Raw genomic sequence first — 16,130 nt, 5'->3', positions numbered from 1 at the left:
GTGAACCTTGTTAACATTTAAAAAATATCAAATTATGTAAGTTTATAAACAAGAGCAAGGCCGGCGAGACAATGTGGGAGCTAGGGAGAGAGATTTCATGGGGCCACGGCTTCACTAGAACCCAGAAGGTGGTCCACTTAAAATTTGGTCTAGAGAAAATTTTAAAAGGCACGAAGAAGGTAGCTGTAGCAACTTTGCATTTAATATAAAAAGTATTTAGCCGAAGGCTTACGAAAAAATAAACCACGAACAGTCCATTAGTTACTGTCAATTCTGAAAGTTTTTTTATGTTCCCAGTTAAGAACTGTCTGCCATGACCTGAAACAAGAGTCTCCAAAATATGGCCAAGAGGTTGGGTCCGGCTACGGTAGTTCCATTATTCGTCCTTGCGAAACTAACTATTTTTCGTGACAGTTTAACCAGTCACCAAGATATCCAGAATAGGACGTCTAATGATATTCCATGTGCGGTAATCTTTCAAGTTAATGCTATAATGCAGTTAATCACTTGGGGTATTTTGTTGCATTAATTGTACCATGTTATTCTAAGTTTCGTTTTTATTGACCATATTTTAATTGGCACTGAATCTTATCAATATTTAAAAAACTTAAAATTAACTATGAAAATTATCAAGCGTGCTTAAAATGAGGGAATCTAAAATAGCTAAAATTTTAATATTTAAAATTAAAGAATTAAAAAAAAGTGTAATTCCTTGTAATTTTACAATTAAATAACTGACTATAAGGTAAAGCCTCTTAATTGGCTTTACTTTTTACCCATTTTTTCATTATGTTTCTATTTATGCTGCCCTGGGGACGGTTTAATCGAGGCGTTAGTCCAAGACTCATTTATTACTTTACTGAAAAATTTCAACGTTTCATGTTCTGTTCATTCATTTGAAACTAAGAGGAAACTATGTTAACTATGTTACGGTTCCAATAGGGAAAACGGACCCTGATGTTACAAAAAAAGAACATGGATAAAAAGTTCATTTGTGAACTGCATGCAATATCAAACAGAAATCAATAATATTCTAAAACGACAAATCAATGGAAATATTGAAAATAAAAGCTTTGTTTCAAAACTTAAGCTTCTTTTAGCAATATAAACTATACAAAAGGATGAAAACTCAAAAGAAGCTTCATTAAATGAGCCAATTTCTTTGACAAGTCTATCAATTCTATAATACTAACAACGAAAAAAATTGATAAAGAAAAGGCATCGCTGGATTAACTGCATTTTACCAATTATCTCTTATAACAAATTTGCTGGATTATTGTGTGTGCTTGCTTATTTGTTTAAGTGTGGGAGTGAGTTTTAGCACATTGAGTTTTTAGTCAGCTTGACAAAAGTTAAAGAATAAGGTATTGGATTTTACAGTCCCTACCGGCGATGCTGATCCCCGTTTCTTGGCCCTTTAGCCAGGAAGTGCAATGGGTGGGGGGCGCATCGTGTGCTTTTGCACACCCTTCCTGTTCATCTTCGCCATATTTCTCCACATACCCATTTAGAGCTGGGTCGACTCTGGCTGATCTTACAGGGTCACGCCTGGATTTAGATCTTTAACTCCTGGCTTTATATCTTTAAGGCTTTAAATTCTGGCTTTAATTTAGTCTACTTGGCTTATAATCAAGCATATATAATTTATTCTATTTTGGGATATCCTTAGTTTTTGGGAATACAGTGTGAAAAATCAATGTTGGGAATATAGTGTGAAAAATCAATGTTAGCATTGGATTTCATCAGGTGATTGAGCAATGAAATTCCGATAAATTTAAGCAATAGAAAGAACAGCTTTGGCTAATGAATGTTGCTTATATAATATCCTCATACAAAACCTTCATCGACAGGTTTCACTATTCACGCTGTATAAATTTAAATTATAGATGTCATTACAAATATGGCTTTACAACATTTAAATTTGCAAATATGGCCAATAATCGTTTTTATCATTACTTAGTGTTAGAGCTAGATTTTGTCTTATCTATGAGAATTAATTTTCGATGGTCTATAAAATAAATGGTTTTGGTTAATTATTTTAGCAATTGATTGCTAAAATATTTTGTTTAAAAAAAAGAAAAACGAAATCCAATCCAATACGTAGTCACCCAATTTGCCTCTATGTAAGTTTCAAATGTCTATGATTTGACAAAGAAAGTGAATTGCTGATTTTGATTGTATTCGACTTAATAATCTTGCGATTTTTTTCTGCGTTTGCATATTTGTTTAAATATAGGAAATGTGTCTCAGCACTTTTCAGTATACGATTAATTAGCTTTGGAAACTAATCATCATTAAGAAACACATTTTTATCACTTTGATGTTTCGATCTTTAGTTATAGAGGACTAAATTATAAAAAATTTTAAGTTAGGGGTAGTTTCAAATGGCTAAACAACAAAATCTCGATAAATTGAGAAAGTATAATGTTTACCGCCGAATTTTTTCTCCTCCCACTACATTTTGAAAAATATCTTTTTTGGTATTTTCATTGGAAAAATACCCTCCCCCCTGGACTTTGAATATAAGTTTTATCCTCCTCCCGTTGTTTGAGAATTCACCCCATTGTTTTTTGAAACTTTTTAGTGTTTTAATTGGTTTCCATTAGTATTTTCAATGCAATTTAGCAATTTTAATATAGTGTGAAAAATCAATGTTAGCATTGGATTTCATCAGGTGATTGAGCAATGAAATTCAAATAACAAAGGAAAATCAACAACAAACCCAATGAAACACAAATAACATATCCGATGATAATTTTCTAAACCACATTGGCCTGACATCACATAAATAAAAAAAAACGAGCAAAAATGGGGTTTTTATAGGCCAAATGAAAATACTGAGAAAACAAAGCGAATATTTCGAGAGGACGAAACGCCTCTCTTCTTCAGCGCGAAACGAAATAATGTATCCAAGGAAAGTGCCGAAGAAAAAAACAAAAACAAACAGCAAAAAACTAACGCGGAAAGTCAATGTGAAAAGAACCAAAAAACCAAGGAAAAAAAAAAACTTAAAAGATGAATAAAATTCAATAAAATCCAAAAATTATAAGAATTAAAACCAAATACCTAATAACCATAAAAGCGAGTTATTCGCCAATATCCGCAATTTGCACAAAATCCGAAAAACTATGAACTGCCATCGACGGATACTAGCGAACAACTGCCATCCGTCGATGGCAGTTCATAGTTTTTTGGATTTTGTGCAAATCGCGGATATTGGCGAATAACTCGCTTTTATGGTTGTTAGGTATTTGGTTTTAATTCTTTTAATTTTTGGCTTTTATTGAATTTTATTTGTCTTTTAAGTTCTTGGTTTTTTGGTTCTTTTCACATTTACTTTCCGCGTTTGTTTTTTGTTGTTTTTTTTTCTTCAGCACTTTCCTTGGATACATTGTCTCCTTTCACGCTGAAGAAGAGAGGCGTTTGTCCTCTCGAAATATTCGCTTTGTTTTTTCAGTATCTTGATTTGGTCTATAAAAACCCCATTTTTGCTCGTTTTTCTTTCTGAACATATCCGATGTCTGGAGATCCGTACAGCTTTTTGCCGTAAGCGCAACTAAAAACATAAAAGACGGGAAATAATGACAAGAGTAGTTTATAGTCTGATGATAGAACACACTCAAGTAGAGAACCACGAAGAACCACATTAAACGTCGTCAAAATAAAATCAGCTTATATCTTGGTAGCACTGACATCGTGGATACTTACGGTAAAAATTTAGGCAGATTTTTGTAACGTATTAAGGTATTGCTTCCTGTTACCAGCACATGATATTTTTAGCGGACCTCTTATAAGCGGGCTACTTGCGATAAGAACACAGAGTTTTTCTCTGTAAAACGTTAAAGATTTTGTAGTTCTTTGGCGTGTCAGTCTTATAATGGTGATATTTTTATATGGAAATTAAAAATTTTAAAAATTCTGGTGCTTGTTCTTTAAAATTGTATATAATTCCCTAATTTTAGTTGACTATGTATCGAACTACCTTTATTTAAGCCAAAACCATACATTTAAGTGCCGGTAGCTTTTATATTACTAAAAATATTTCATGAAATCCATCAGACAAACAATAAAACGTATTGTTAATGTGGCTTATTATCAGCTCATATTATCTTTGTTTGTTTTTTAAAGTGTCAGTGACAAATTTTACTATTCATGCCACATCAATTGATATGGCATGTTAAAAATAATGTTTTCAACCTGAATACGAGGGTTGTAATTTTGTCAAAATCCTGGGGGTTAGAGCCAATTTTTCAAAGTCAAGTGAAAATGACCAAATGAAAAATGAGCCGTATAGTACCATAAACATATAAGCAAAGGTGTACTAACGAAAACTGATCTGATTCTGTGAATGGTTTAATTATGTAGGCCTATTTTAATTTTGACAAGATTTTAGAAGACACTGAATTTCAGCTGAAGGGGGGGGGTTGGAGTATGGGAATCAGTTAAACCCGCCCGTAACAAATTACGCCCCTCCTGAATGCTGTTCCAATAAGAAACAAATAATTGTGATGTTTTGAAAAACGACCAGCTATAAAAATCCCTTTATGAGCTGCATGCAATATCAAATAGAAGATCAATAAAATTTATAAAATGACAAATCAGCGGAAACCCCGAAAACAAAGATTTATTTCAAAATGCCAAATTTGCCAAACAATGGGAAGTTAACAAAAGGATTTGCTTCAAAGAAAACAATTGATTGCATTTCCCTATTGCTACCAAATAACATGAAATTGAATTCTGAAGCAAACCAACCCTGACAAAATACAGAAAATACGAAAAATTATTAGGAAGGGGGATTTTGGTTAAAGCAAGAAAATGAGTAATTATTATCATATTGATTTAATACGTCTTTTCACATATTCGAGTTTTTAATTAAAATATACCGCAATCTTCAAGAAGAATTAGAAATTGGTGAAACTAATCTAAAAATAACATGAAAAAAATGGAACATTACGATAAAAATAATTTCCTTGTTTAAGTAGCATGCACATACCATTTCCCTAAAAAAAAACTAATAAATCCGACACGCACTCTGTCGGGGAAGGAGTGTGGATCCCCTCCCCCTATATAGCTCCATGGTTTCTATAATTCCCCATTATCTCCATATAGATCTACGGTTTTACTATTTTTACGAATTTGCCCCTGATACCCATGAAATAAGGTCGTCGAATCGTGGACTTTTGGTATGTTGAATTGGGAGTTGGAGCTTACTTTAAATGATACTCCTGCCGCAAAATATTATGTGTTTTATCGCTTTCTCGAATGACAGATTTCACTAAGTGTCATCATTTCTCCATCATACTATTGTTACATTTCTTTACTTTATTTAACGTACATAAATTGCAAAAGACTGGTATTCAATGTTGCCAGTAGAGTAGCCAGAAGTCGAAACAGTCGAACACCGTCATTTCCTCTCTTTGTTGCCTCTTTTTTGCTCCTGGTTAGGGTTGCCACCTGTGGCACGAAACTGCTATTCTAGCACTATTACAGTCAATTTTGTTTACTATAGCACGGAATACAGCTGTGTAGCACGGAATTTTGGGCAATTGTAGCACTTTAGGAACTGACCGTGGTGGCAACCTGGCTCCTGATGCTCGAATTACTGTCATTTCAAATTCCTAATAAATCTCAGGTTTTCTGTTTTGATGGATTTGACCCTACTCCACCTGTCACTCCTGAAATTAAGTTATCGAACAGTGCCTTCGATTTATAGAATTCAGGAATCTTGTCATCTCTTGGTAATGCCCCCACTCTGTAATTCCTATGCGAGCTGTCACTTTCTCCTATTGAAGATTTTGCCATGCGAATTTTTTTCCTAATTTAATTATATTGTCTTTTTCTTTTAGTTGATGTACATAAATTGCCAAAGACTGGCGTTCAATATCGCCAGTTCAGTATCCGGAGGTCGACATAGTCGAACGCCATCATTTCCTCTCTATGTCACTTTATTTTTGGCTCTTGCTGTTCAGATTGCCATTAGTTCTGGCTGGTACTCGCATCAAGATCCCCGCCTTTCATCTATGTAAGTTTTTTTCAGTGTAATTGTTATAAAGCTAAGGGACCTAAAACATGATGGGGTTTATAATTATGCATAGCTAAGCTTTTAATTTTGAGTGGTATCAATTTTTTTTTTGGGGGGGGGCGGAGGGGGGCTGCCAATGTGATTAATTTTGAAAAAAATTCTTTAATTTCGGACAGCTTTGTCAAAATTTGAGGCCGGTACATACAGCACTGACCGTAAATTGTGACTGATCAGCTCAGAGGTGGGTGGCTTTACCTCCCTTTCCCTACAAATTCCTGTATATGTGGATATTTGGAGGAGGGGTAGATTCCTATTCCCTTCCCTCTGAGTAGGTTTATGCATATACCCTAGGTTCAGTCTTACGTTAACTCAAAGACCTTACGTTAACTAGACGGCAAATTTCAATAGAATAATATTAAGAAAACCCGAGAGGGTTTAGAGATCCTGCCTGCAACAGGCACATACTTTGGCTTCCTTATGGCCAATGAGAATTGAGAAATTGGTCACGTGCTTTTCGGTTAGGCTTTGTCCTTCAAAGCGTATTCATCCTAGTAAAGTGATATAAGATTTATTCTGCCCATAAAGAAAATACGCATAAAGATAACTAATGTCTATATGACGGTATGAATGATTAATTCTTTTTACAGGGTTCTATGTAGGCTATCAATATTTCAACAATTCGTTCAATTTTTAAACTCATTTGATAAGTTAGTAAATTCTTTTAACAGTTCATATAGCACGAATGGAAAAGTGTTATGACCTTTAACACTGTTAAGGATGCACTCCAGAGCCCAGTTATCGTTAATTGTTTATTACTACCTTCATCGCGAGAGGGCTTATGCCTGCAAGTTAAACTCCTTATTGGCTAATAATAAGCAAAGAAGTCCAACATTCTTTCTCTCTAAACTTAAGTAAATTTGTAATACAAAATACTGACCAATTTTTTTTTTTTTTTTTTTTTTTTACTAACGCACATATGTGTTCGACCTAGAAAGGATAGAGTCTGGGTTGGGCACATGTCCTGGAATATATCCCCAGGAGTGGGAACGAGTTTGTCGAAACCCCCAAAATGCGTGAATTATTCGAGAAGTACAGGAGGATCTGTAGCAGCTGAAAATTTCAGTCAGGAACCGGTCACAAAGACACCATTGACTCCATGGCTTTGTACTAAATTTTATTAAATTTTTTCGTCTACTCTGCATTCACACCTAGTCAGGGTACACGTTTTCTTCACATATGAATTTTTTTTTACTTATGTGGTGCTAGATGGCAACTCCTTTGGCAATATATTTTAGAGGATATATCACGTATTTCAACAATTTTCTCTGGTTGTCCTGCGGTGGCGTAGTGGGTATAACCTCAGCTTGGTACCCAAAGATTGAACCTGGCTGTAGCAACACGCTGCATGGCCGACGCAAGGACCTTAGTTGTCCAGAAGCGTTGTTAATCCGATTCAATTTTCTCTGGCAATAAATGTAAATCTTACAGAAGCACCGCTGCCCAGGCGTGGGTCTGTCTCCCCGCTCTTGTGTGCTTTATTGCTCTTATCCTTTCTTCTTTTGTCTCCATTTTCTCTTTTATTGCATATAACTTTTCGTATTTTCTTCTTCTTCTTTTTAGTTAATGTTTCTTAATCCTCAAATTTTGTTTCATGTTTAGCCTAGAAGAAGGTGGATGTCCAGCTACACCGGAAGATCTTGCTTGCCTACACGTATACCCCCTTGTCTTGCTTTTGATAGTGACAGTATATGGGGTTATACTAAGGTCGAAGCAGGAAGCTCGTTGGATAACAGTTGCTGCCCTTAGCTCGACTCCTTTCTTAATCATTTGGGGCATGATGTGTTTCCTCGCTCCAGATGGAATCATGGACATCTCAACGAGTTTACTTATGGTAATTCTTAGTGGTGTTTTGCTTGGAACAATTTTTATTCCGAAGGTAAGTTATTATTAGTTAAATATTAGAGATCAAGTTAACAGTTTGTCCAGTATCTATAGCTTTTAAGTAAAAAAAACAACATGACAAATTTCTTTTAGTTTCGGAAGAAAATGATTGTTTTTCTGGAATTTTTTTTAATTCTTGTTATTTGTTTAAATGAAGGGATTTTTTTAGAACACATATCCGATAAGTTTTAATCTTAGAGGTTTTTAAGGTGTTTTCCAGTAACTATTCAGATATTTCAAAAAGACTTGGATTATCTTAAAAAAAAACTTTTTTGCATGCTGTCCAATGGTCTGCGTTGCACAGGTACCAATCTCCTGATTCACTGGCTTCGGCCTGGAGTGCAACTTGTGATTGGGGGCAAATCATTCCACGCTTCCCGCGTTTTCCACCAGATTTCTCCAGGCACCCATTTACAGTTGAGTCGACTCTGGCTGAGCTTACAGAATCACACAATTGATCCCCGTTGCAACTTGGAACTTGGGTTATCACTGGAAAAAAAAATTAGAAATTAGTAATCATTAATCTTAAACCCAAAAAGTTACTCCAGAGAAAAATCGTCAAAAGTGCAACTCGGATACTTATAATTCTTTTTTTTTTGTTACTGTAACATCAGGCTTTTATCAACCCGAAGGAAAAAATTCAGTTATTTGATTTGTCCATCAACTTCCCAAGACTCCATTACTTTACGACTTTTTCTGGGGTGAAGAATCGAAGAAAATTTCAGGGCTGCTATTAATCACCCCTCTCCTAAAATGAAAAAAAAAACATCTAAAGAAATGATAAGGTTCCCGAAGACGACGATGATCTTCTTATTCATAACAATCATGATTCTGTCGTGGTGATACACGCAACACCCCAGGTCATGATAAATGACACCCTCGGTCAATGATAACCACTAGTTCATAACAACTATGATTCTGTCGTGGTGATACACGCAACACCCCAGGTCATGATAATTGACACCCCCGGTCAATGATAACAACTAGTTCATAATAACTATGATTCTGTCATGGTGATACACGCAACACCGCAGGTCATGATAAATGACATCCCCGGTCAATGGTAACCACTAGTTCATAACAGCTATGATTATGTCGTGGTGATACACGCAACAGCCCAGGTCATGATAAAAGACACCCCCAGTCAATGATAACCACTGTTCATAACAACTATGAATCTGTCGTGGTGATACAAGTTAGAATTGAAACAAGATATAAAGAGGTTTCATTATCTATATGCTATCGGCTTTTATTTGCACATTTTATCTCCCTGTGTACCATTTTTCATGTTTGGTATCAAATTTGTGCTACATGACTATTGCATATGCTACTGTCTATGTCAGTTCTAAGCACGAAGCTTGAAAAATCCTATCAACGTTTCATCGGTAAATCCTAGGATTAGCCAAGTAAATAGAGATTCAAAAACATCGGTGGAACGTTTTTAAATTTGCGAAACGTGAACCGTTGAAATCGGTAAATATTTTATTCAAATTAATCAACGTTTGATCGGTAAATCCTAGGATTAACCAAGTAAATAGAGATTCAAAAATCACCTCTGGCCTGGGAGTTAAACCCCAGGCCAGAAAGATTCCCCCAGAAAGATTCCTCGGTGACCAACCAAGGCTACCAACTCTGAACCAACAGGCACACTTAGTAGTTTTTCCATAGCTTTTTACTGTAGACTCCACAGCTCCATACAAATAAAAAAAATCGAATTAAATTTTAATTAAACATAAACATTCTAACACTCTAATTGAGCATAGAATATGTTTTATACGGTAAAGTTGTAACTAAGTAGAAACATACAAACAAGCCACATGTGCAGCACGTTCAGCAAGCATAACTGAGTCCAGAGTATACAAAGATTCCTGAATTCTGTGAATATGTATAACGATTACTATAATTTTGTAAATATATATAACGAAAATCAGGAGGATTGATTAGTGTTTTTTTTTTAATATTCGCTTTTTAACGTGACTATACCAAAGACATTTGGCAGTGCCATGAAGATTTTGGTGAAAATAAAATTTTATCTATCCATCTATCTATCAAATTGTTTAATCACATTATTGTACATAATTACTAAATTACAGTCACAAGCTTGTTTGTAGCAATGTATAGAGTAGAATAGTATTGAGACAAAAGCCTAAGGGCCATGGTTACAGAAACAAATATAAACAAAGACTCTTCCATATAAATAAAAATCGGTACTAATAAATAACCTAATTAACGCGGAACCTCGTTCTTTTTATTTTTTAAAACCTTTCTCTATAGGCTATTCTATACTCTTCGTCAGGAGCTTACCGAGGCTCTTTGTAATCCCGTTTCGTCCATTGATAGTAAACTTATTATTTCCGGATTCTTCCAAACCTCAAGCCCAAACAATTCTTTCCTTAAATCTATTAATTCATTACATTTCCTCGTAAAAATGAAGTAAATCTTCCTTATCATCATAAGTATATATATTCTGGGCTTGCCGAATGTGCAGTGCTGAAAAATGACAAAAATATCTCAAAATTTATAGAAAAAGGGAAAACATTTATAGTTAAAATTTCTATGGAGAAAACAAAGGTAGAACAAAGTATGGTCTGAAAAGAAACAATCCATTTCTTCTTCTTCATAAAATGGGAGGTTCATAAACACCAAAAGCTGGTTCACCACATAGTCTTTTGATAAATAACTTATTAACTTTATTAGTCTTTTGATAGTAAACTTATTATTTCCGGAATCTTCCAAACCTCAACCCCAAACAATTCTTTCCTTAAATCTATTAATTCATTACATTTCCTCGTAAAAATGAAGTAAATCTTCCTTATCATCATAAGTATATATATTCTGGGCTTGCCGAATGTGCAGTGCTGAAAAATGACAAAAATATCTCAAAATTTATAGAAAAAGGGAAAACATTTATAGTTAAAATTTCTATGGAGAAAACAAAGGTAGAACAAAGTATGGTCTGAAAAGAAACAATCCATTTCTTCTTCTTCATAAAATGGGAGGTTCATAAACACCAAAAGCAGGTTCACCACATAGTCTTTTGATAAATAACTTATTAACTTTATTAGTCTTTTGATAGTAAACTTATTATTTCCGGATTCTTCCAAACCTCAACCCCAAACAATTCTTTCCTTAAATCTATTAATTCATTACATTTCATCGTAAAATGAATTAAATCTTCCTTATTATCATAAGTATATATATTCTGGGCTTGCCGAATGTGCAGTGCTGAAAAATGACAAAAATATCTCAAAATTATAGAAAAAGGGAAAACATTTATAGTTAAAATTTCTATAGATAAAACAAAGGTAGAACAAAGTATGGTCTGAAAAGAAACAATCCCTTTCTTCTTCTTCATAAAATGGGAGGTTCATAAACACCAAAAGCAGGTTCACCACATAGTCTTTTGATAAATAACTTATTAACTTTATTAGTCTTTTGATAGTAAACTTATTATTTCCGTATTCTTCCAAACCTCAACCCCAAACAATTCTTTCCTTAAATCTATTAATTCATTACATTTCCTCGTAAAAATGAAGTAAATCTTCCTTATCATCATAAGTATATATATTCTGGGCTTGCCGAATGTGCAGTGCTGAAAAATGACAAAAATATCTCAAAATTTATAGAAAAAGGGTAAACATTTATAGTTAAAATTTCTATGGAGAAAACAAAGGTAGAACAAAGTATGGTATGAAAAGAAACAATCCCTTTCTTCTTCTTCATAAAATGGGAGGTACATAAACACCAAAAGCAGGTTCACCACATAGTCTTTTGATAAATTTGGTTGAATATTTGATTTAATTATCTAAAAGTTTCTCCTGCCTCTCGAAAATGCCGTGAACAATGGAAATGTAGGGCGTAAAATAGAATTTAAGTACACTATTCTGGGTGGAGTCATCCATCAACGAACATTCTTTTCTACATCATTGTCAATTCAACATTTGTTTTATACTTGCATATTCGTTTTACAGATCCACGGCATGACAAGAGCGCCTCCCAAAACAGTAAAGATGTCACCATTTGTGAAGAAGGTAGAAAACCCAATGGGTCTTAGTCGAACTCTTCCATTTGTCAAACGTGATCCAATCATTCTGAATATTGAAACTTTGAAACCACGAGCTGTTGCAAATAGATATTATCCATTTACAGAGATTACGCCTCGAAACGCACCATATACTCTCCCAAGAACAATGCCAGAGCCTCAAACACCGAAGAAAAGCCAGACATCTTCAACTCATCGTATTTCACCTTTTCAAGAAGTGCCGCCTCCCTATAGGAGGACTCCTCCAGCTGATCTTGCGTCTAATTCAACTGCTACTTTTAAAAGTTATAGAAGGTCGTCTACCCACAGACTAGGTTTTGATATTTAGTTCTAGTCTGTTTTCTTTGATGGAGTATGTTCTAGTGCTTTTAGGCTGCATAAAAGTTGAATTATGTACCTTGTGTGTACCTAAAATTTATGTCTATACCCGGAAGTTTTGATTAGCCAGCGCTGGAGAATTGTATGAATTTATTTCCTAAACAACTATAAAAAAGAATACTTCCTAAAAGTTAACAAATTTAGAATAAAAAGTCTTTCATGTGTGTGCGTTGTAGGTGAAGGGGGGGGGGGCAAACAAAATATTGTGAGAAGGGAGTGCCAACAGATTACAATGTTTAGGCAAAACTGGTACATGTCTCTTTTTGTGTTCTTGTACTGTAAACGAAACACAATATTTGTTCTGCTATACTGAGCGAAAGAGACGTGTATCCTGTTACTAAATACACCTTTTTGTTGTTACAAGAAATAAGTTGTTATGTAAGTTAAAGTTTCATAAAGGAATAAGGCCAACACACTCCATGGCTACCTTGAGCCAAAGAAGTTCATTTAGGAAATGGTAGTTTTAGTTCTAAGCATTTTTATGAAACAATCTGTTAGTTTGGTTAGCAACTTTGGAGTGACTTGCGACCATAGTGCAGGCAAGTGGTGGGAATTCACTTCGTAAAGTGTAATCGAGGATCCTCCGCCATCCCCATGAACAGGTTTGTATGAAAAGAACAGTAAATCCCGTTGAACTCTAATGCCTTGGAATTTTTAATAGTTTTCGAGGAACAAATTTAGCCATAGTGAACCCCCTCCTCGGTAAGTTTTATCTTGGAGCAGGTTCTTCTGTCGAGTATAAGGAATATTTTTTGGCGGTTGTTTAGAAAGAGGGGAAGGGGTCCATCAATCATGGAGGGAATTGTCTGAATAAGGCATTGAAAAATTTTTATTGTAACGTAAATTCTGCATAAAAGCAATCTTGTTCTCAGCCCCTTCGAGGTTCCTCTCTCTTGACATATAGAATGTTAAAGGTATTAAACGCCAATATTTGACAAATGTCCTCTTAGCCACACATGGCAGCATTAGACAGAAGTCTTGACTTAAGGCTCCTGCCGAGGGTTCGGCGTAGAGAACGATGAGACCAGGCACCTCCAGATTGACCTATCGCTTGCCTGGCTCGCAGCTTCTACCACCGGGATGTGGGCTTGGGCGAGGAATTCATCGGCTTTGTCTTTCCACCTAGTGGGGACGTCCTCTGGGTCGCTTCAATCCGTGTAGGGTGGGGTCAAAGTCGAATGCGACCCGTGTTGGGGCGTGACAACACGGCCCCGTGACATGCGAAGAAGATGGCCATTTATTAATAAACCATAGCTCGAGGAAAGGACTGCTACGAAATTTTTCCAGTGGGATTTTTTTAATTAAAAAAAACCTGAGAACCAAGGGGACAAATGCATGATGCCTAGGTTTAGAAGTGTGGCTATTGCCAATGAATAGAGTTAATAGTATTTCTCCGTTAACGCTGTAATAACGTATAAAAAGTAAGTTTTTTTTTTTACTTTTCCACGAGAGAATATTAAACACTGAAAAGCTAATATCAACGATATCTAGTATTAATCGGACCAGGTGTTTTTTTGTTTGGCGTTTGAAAAATTAATATGGTCTATTGCTTTCATGAAATTAGTTAAGAATTATCCTGCATCTCCTCGATAATATATTCTTCTCCGTGGCATACTAATAAAAGTTGCAGTTTATTTTCATTGCCGGATCAATAAAATGTTATTTTGTGCTAAAGAGACCAAAGATGAAGTCACTTTTATTTTTTAGAAATAAGGTGCATAGACTTCGTATATAGCTAATTATACTTCTATGCAGGCACAGAAGCACCGAGGAGCCCCTGGACTCAGTCCCTCTGCACCAGAAATATCTTTTGGAATTTTTTCTTTGCTTTTTGTTGAATTCGCCTTTTTTGCCGCCCCCCCCCCCTCCGAAAACCTCATGTGTACATGTCAGCTTGTATCAATACTCTAATTTTGATCTTATTAATTGTCGGAAACATATTTTTAATTCATTTATGGAATAGATAAATCTGATAAACATTCGAGTGTTCACGTGAAAAAAGACAAATCTGCCTGGTAATTTAGTGATTTTAAACAGCGGTATTTATTTATTGAGTTACTTTTAAAACAGTTATAAGTTATAGCAAAAATAACAATTGAATGTTGAAATATTGTAGAAGCGCTAAAGTCGAATTTTTTCAACAAGTATTGCTTTTAGACCCATTTTTTTAAACGTTCAGTTGCTCCAAATTTAAATAAATGTTCTATTATTACCCTTGTCAAATAGTATGGAAGTGATAAGAAGGGAACTTGCACTTTAACATGGGTTTAATAAGAGTTAAGAACCCCTAGAACCATTGACAGTGAAGCGCTACTCAGCAGAATTAGAAGAATTCAGAATTTTCTACTGACGAAACAGATTATAAATTTATAATCTGGATAGTAGAATAAGCCATTGCATTGATCATGAAAATGCTGTTTCACTGGCAATCGGAATCGTGAGTTCATTCTAAATTGCTAGTTCGATCTTGATTTCAAGCATCTTAGTTTCTGACCCTCCGTTTGCTGTTACACAATCCAATTTTATCAACTTTAAGAATCTGGTTTGTTGGTGGCAAAGACTTCAAGTTTAAATGTAATTTATTAAAATCGATTTCGAATAAACGCATATTTCTTTATTTTTACACCATTTTTAATGATAATAAATAGTTATGACTAGGTTTAATGCAGAGTCTTGTTAAGAATCTTCACAAATACACAGATTTTACCATTTGTGGCTCTAATATTTGGCCCACTGCAAAGCATAAGTGAAAAGAAGTTAAATTTAACTGCACTTTATGTCAACTAATAATTTTTCATTGTTAATGGTGTTTCTTGGCAGCGCTAGATGGCATTGATTGTTGATTTTTTTACCATTTGTGGCTCTTATATTTCGGCCACTGCAAAGCAAAAGTGAAAATAGATTAAATTTAACTGCACTTTGTATTAACTAAAAATTTTTTATTATCAATGGTTTTGCTTGGCAGCGCTAGATGGCATTGGTTTTCTTTTTTACCATTTGGGGCTCTTATATTTGGGCCACTGCAAAGCAAAAGTGAAGATAAATTAAATTTAACTGCACTTTGTGTTAACTAATAAATTTTTATTATTAATGGTTTTGCTTGGCAGCGCTAGCTGGCATTGGTTGTTTATTTTTTCCAGAGAGAAACTTAGTTCCTTTTCTTATCTGCTTCCCATGCTCTTTGCCAAGTTATTTACAAAGTGTGTCTTATTAGGATAGATTACATTCTGTATATTCGATTTGCCACCTTAAAATCACACTTTCGCACGTACTAGACTCTTAAAACAGTGAATTCCCTAAAAATCATTTCCGCTGTATTTATTGTTTATACTTTATTATATAGCTTATTTTATACTGCACGTTGGAAATAAACGCAATATTTTGTAATGAAGTTGTTTCTGTTCTCGATTTTCTATTTAAATAGGCTAGTTTCCTAAGGTTCTGAGTTTCCAAATGTATTTTTTAATACTTGGGAGGATTTTTGTTGTCTATTCGATTAAAAAAAAATAGCATTCTTTCTTCCAAAATTATGAGAAAATAAAATATAAAAAAAAGTTATACCTAAGAGACGACAAAATCCCCCTATCTACCCCCCCCCCCCGAACAGCACCACTGCATTTTGGACCTTTTACTAATGATTTCAATGAATCTAAAAACTTCAAGCACATATTTGCCTTTCCATCATGTAAAGAACAACAAGCTATGAGGAATGAGAAATTTTTCTGAAGACTAAATAAAACCTAATAA

The 16,130-nt window shown here is 34.7% G+C and overlaps 1 protein-coding gene across 1 annotated transcript in view; it reads left to right on the top strand.

The window, feature by feature from the left end:
- LOC148942855 (uncharacterized) overlaps nt 1–15,860 on the top strand; it is a 115,575-nt gene extending 99,715 nt beyond the window's left edge. The window contains exons 12-14 of the mRNA XM_089102759.1: nt 5,847–6,022; nt 7,682–7,958; nt 11,935–15,860. Of these exons, the coding sequence (XP_088958885.1) occupies nt 5,847–6,022; nt 7,682–7,958; nt 11,935–12,333 (852 nt within the window). The 3' untranslated portion in view covers nt 12,334–15,860. The remainder of the gene's footprint in view (nt 1–5,846; nt 6,023–7,681; nt 7,959–11,934) is intronic.
- Nucleotides 15,861–16,130: the final 270 nt, after the last annotated feature.

This window comes from Artemia sp. Qi Xiang Cuo, chromosome 16, assembly GCF_049724085.1.
Source record: "Artemia sp. Qi Xiang Cuo chromosome 16, ASM4972408v1, whole genome shotgun sequence".
In the NCBI taxonomy this organism is placed as follows: Eukaryota; Metazoa; Arthropoda; class Branchiopoda; order Anostraca; family Artemiidae; genus Artemia; species Artemia sp. Qi Xiang Cuo.
The sequence above is the reverse complement of the archived record's forward strand: the minus strand, read 5'-3'. Positions and strand labels throughout refer to the sequence as shown.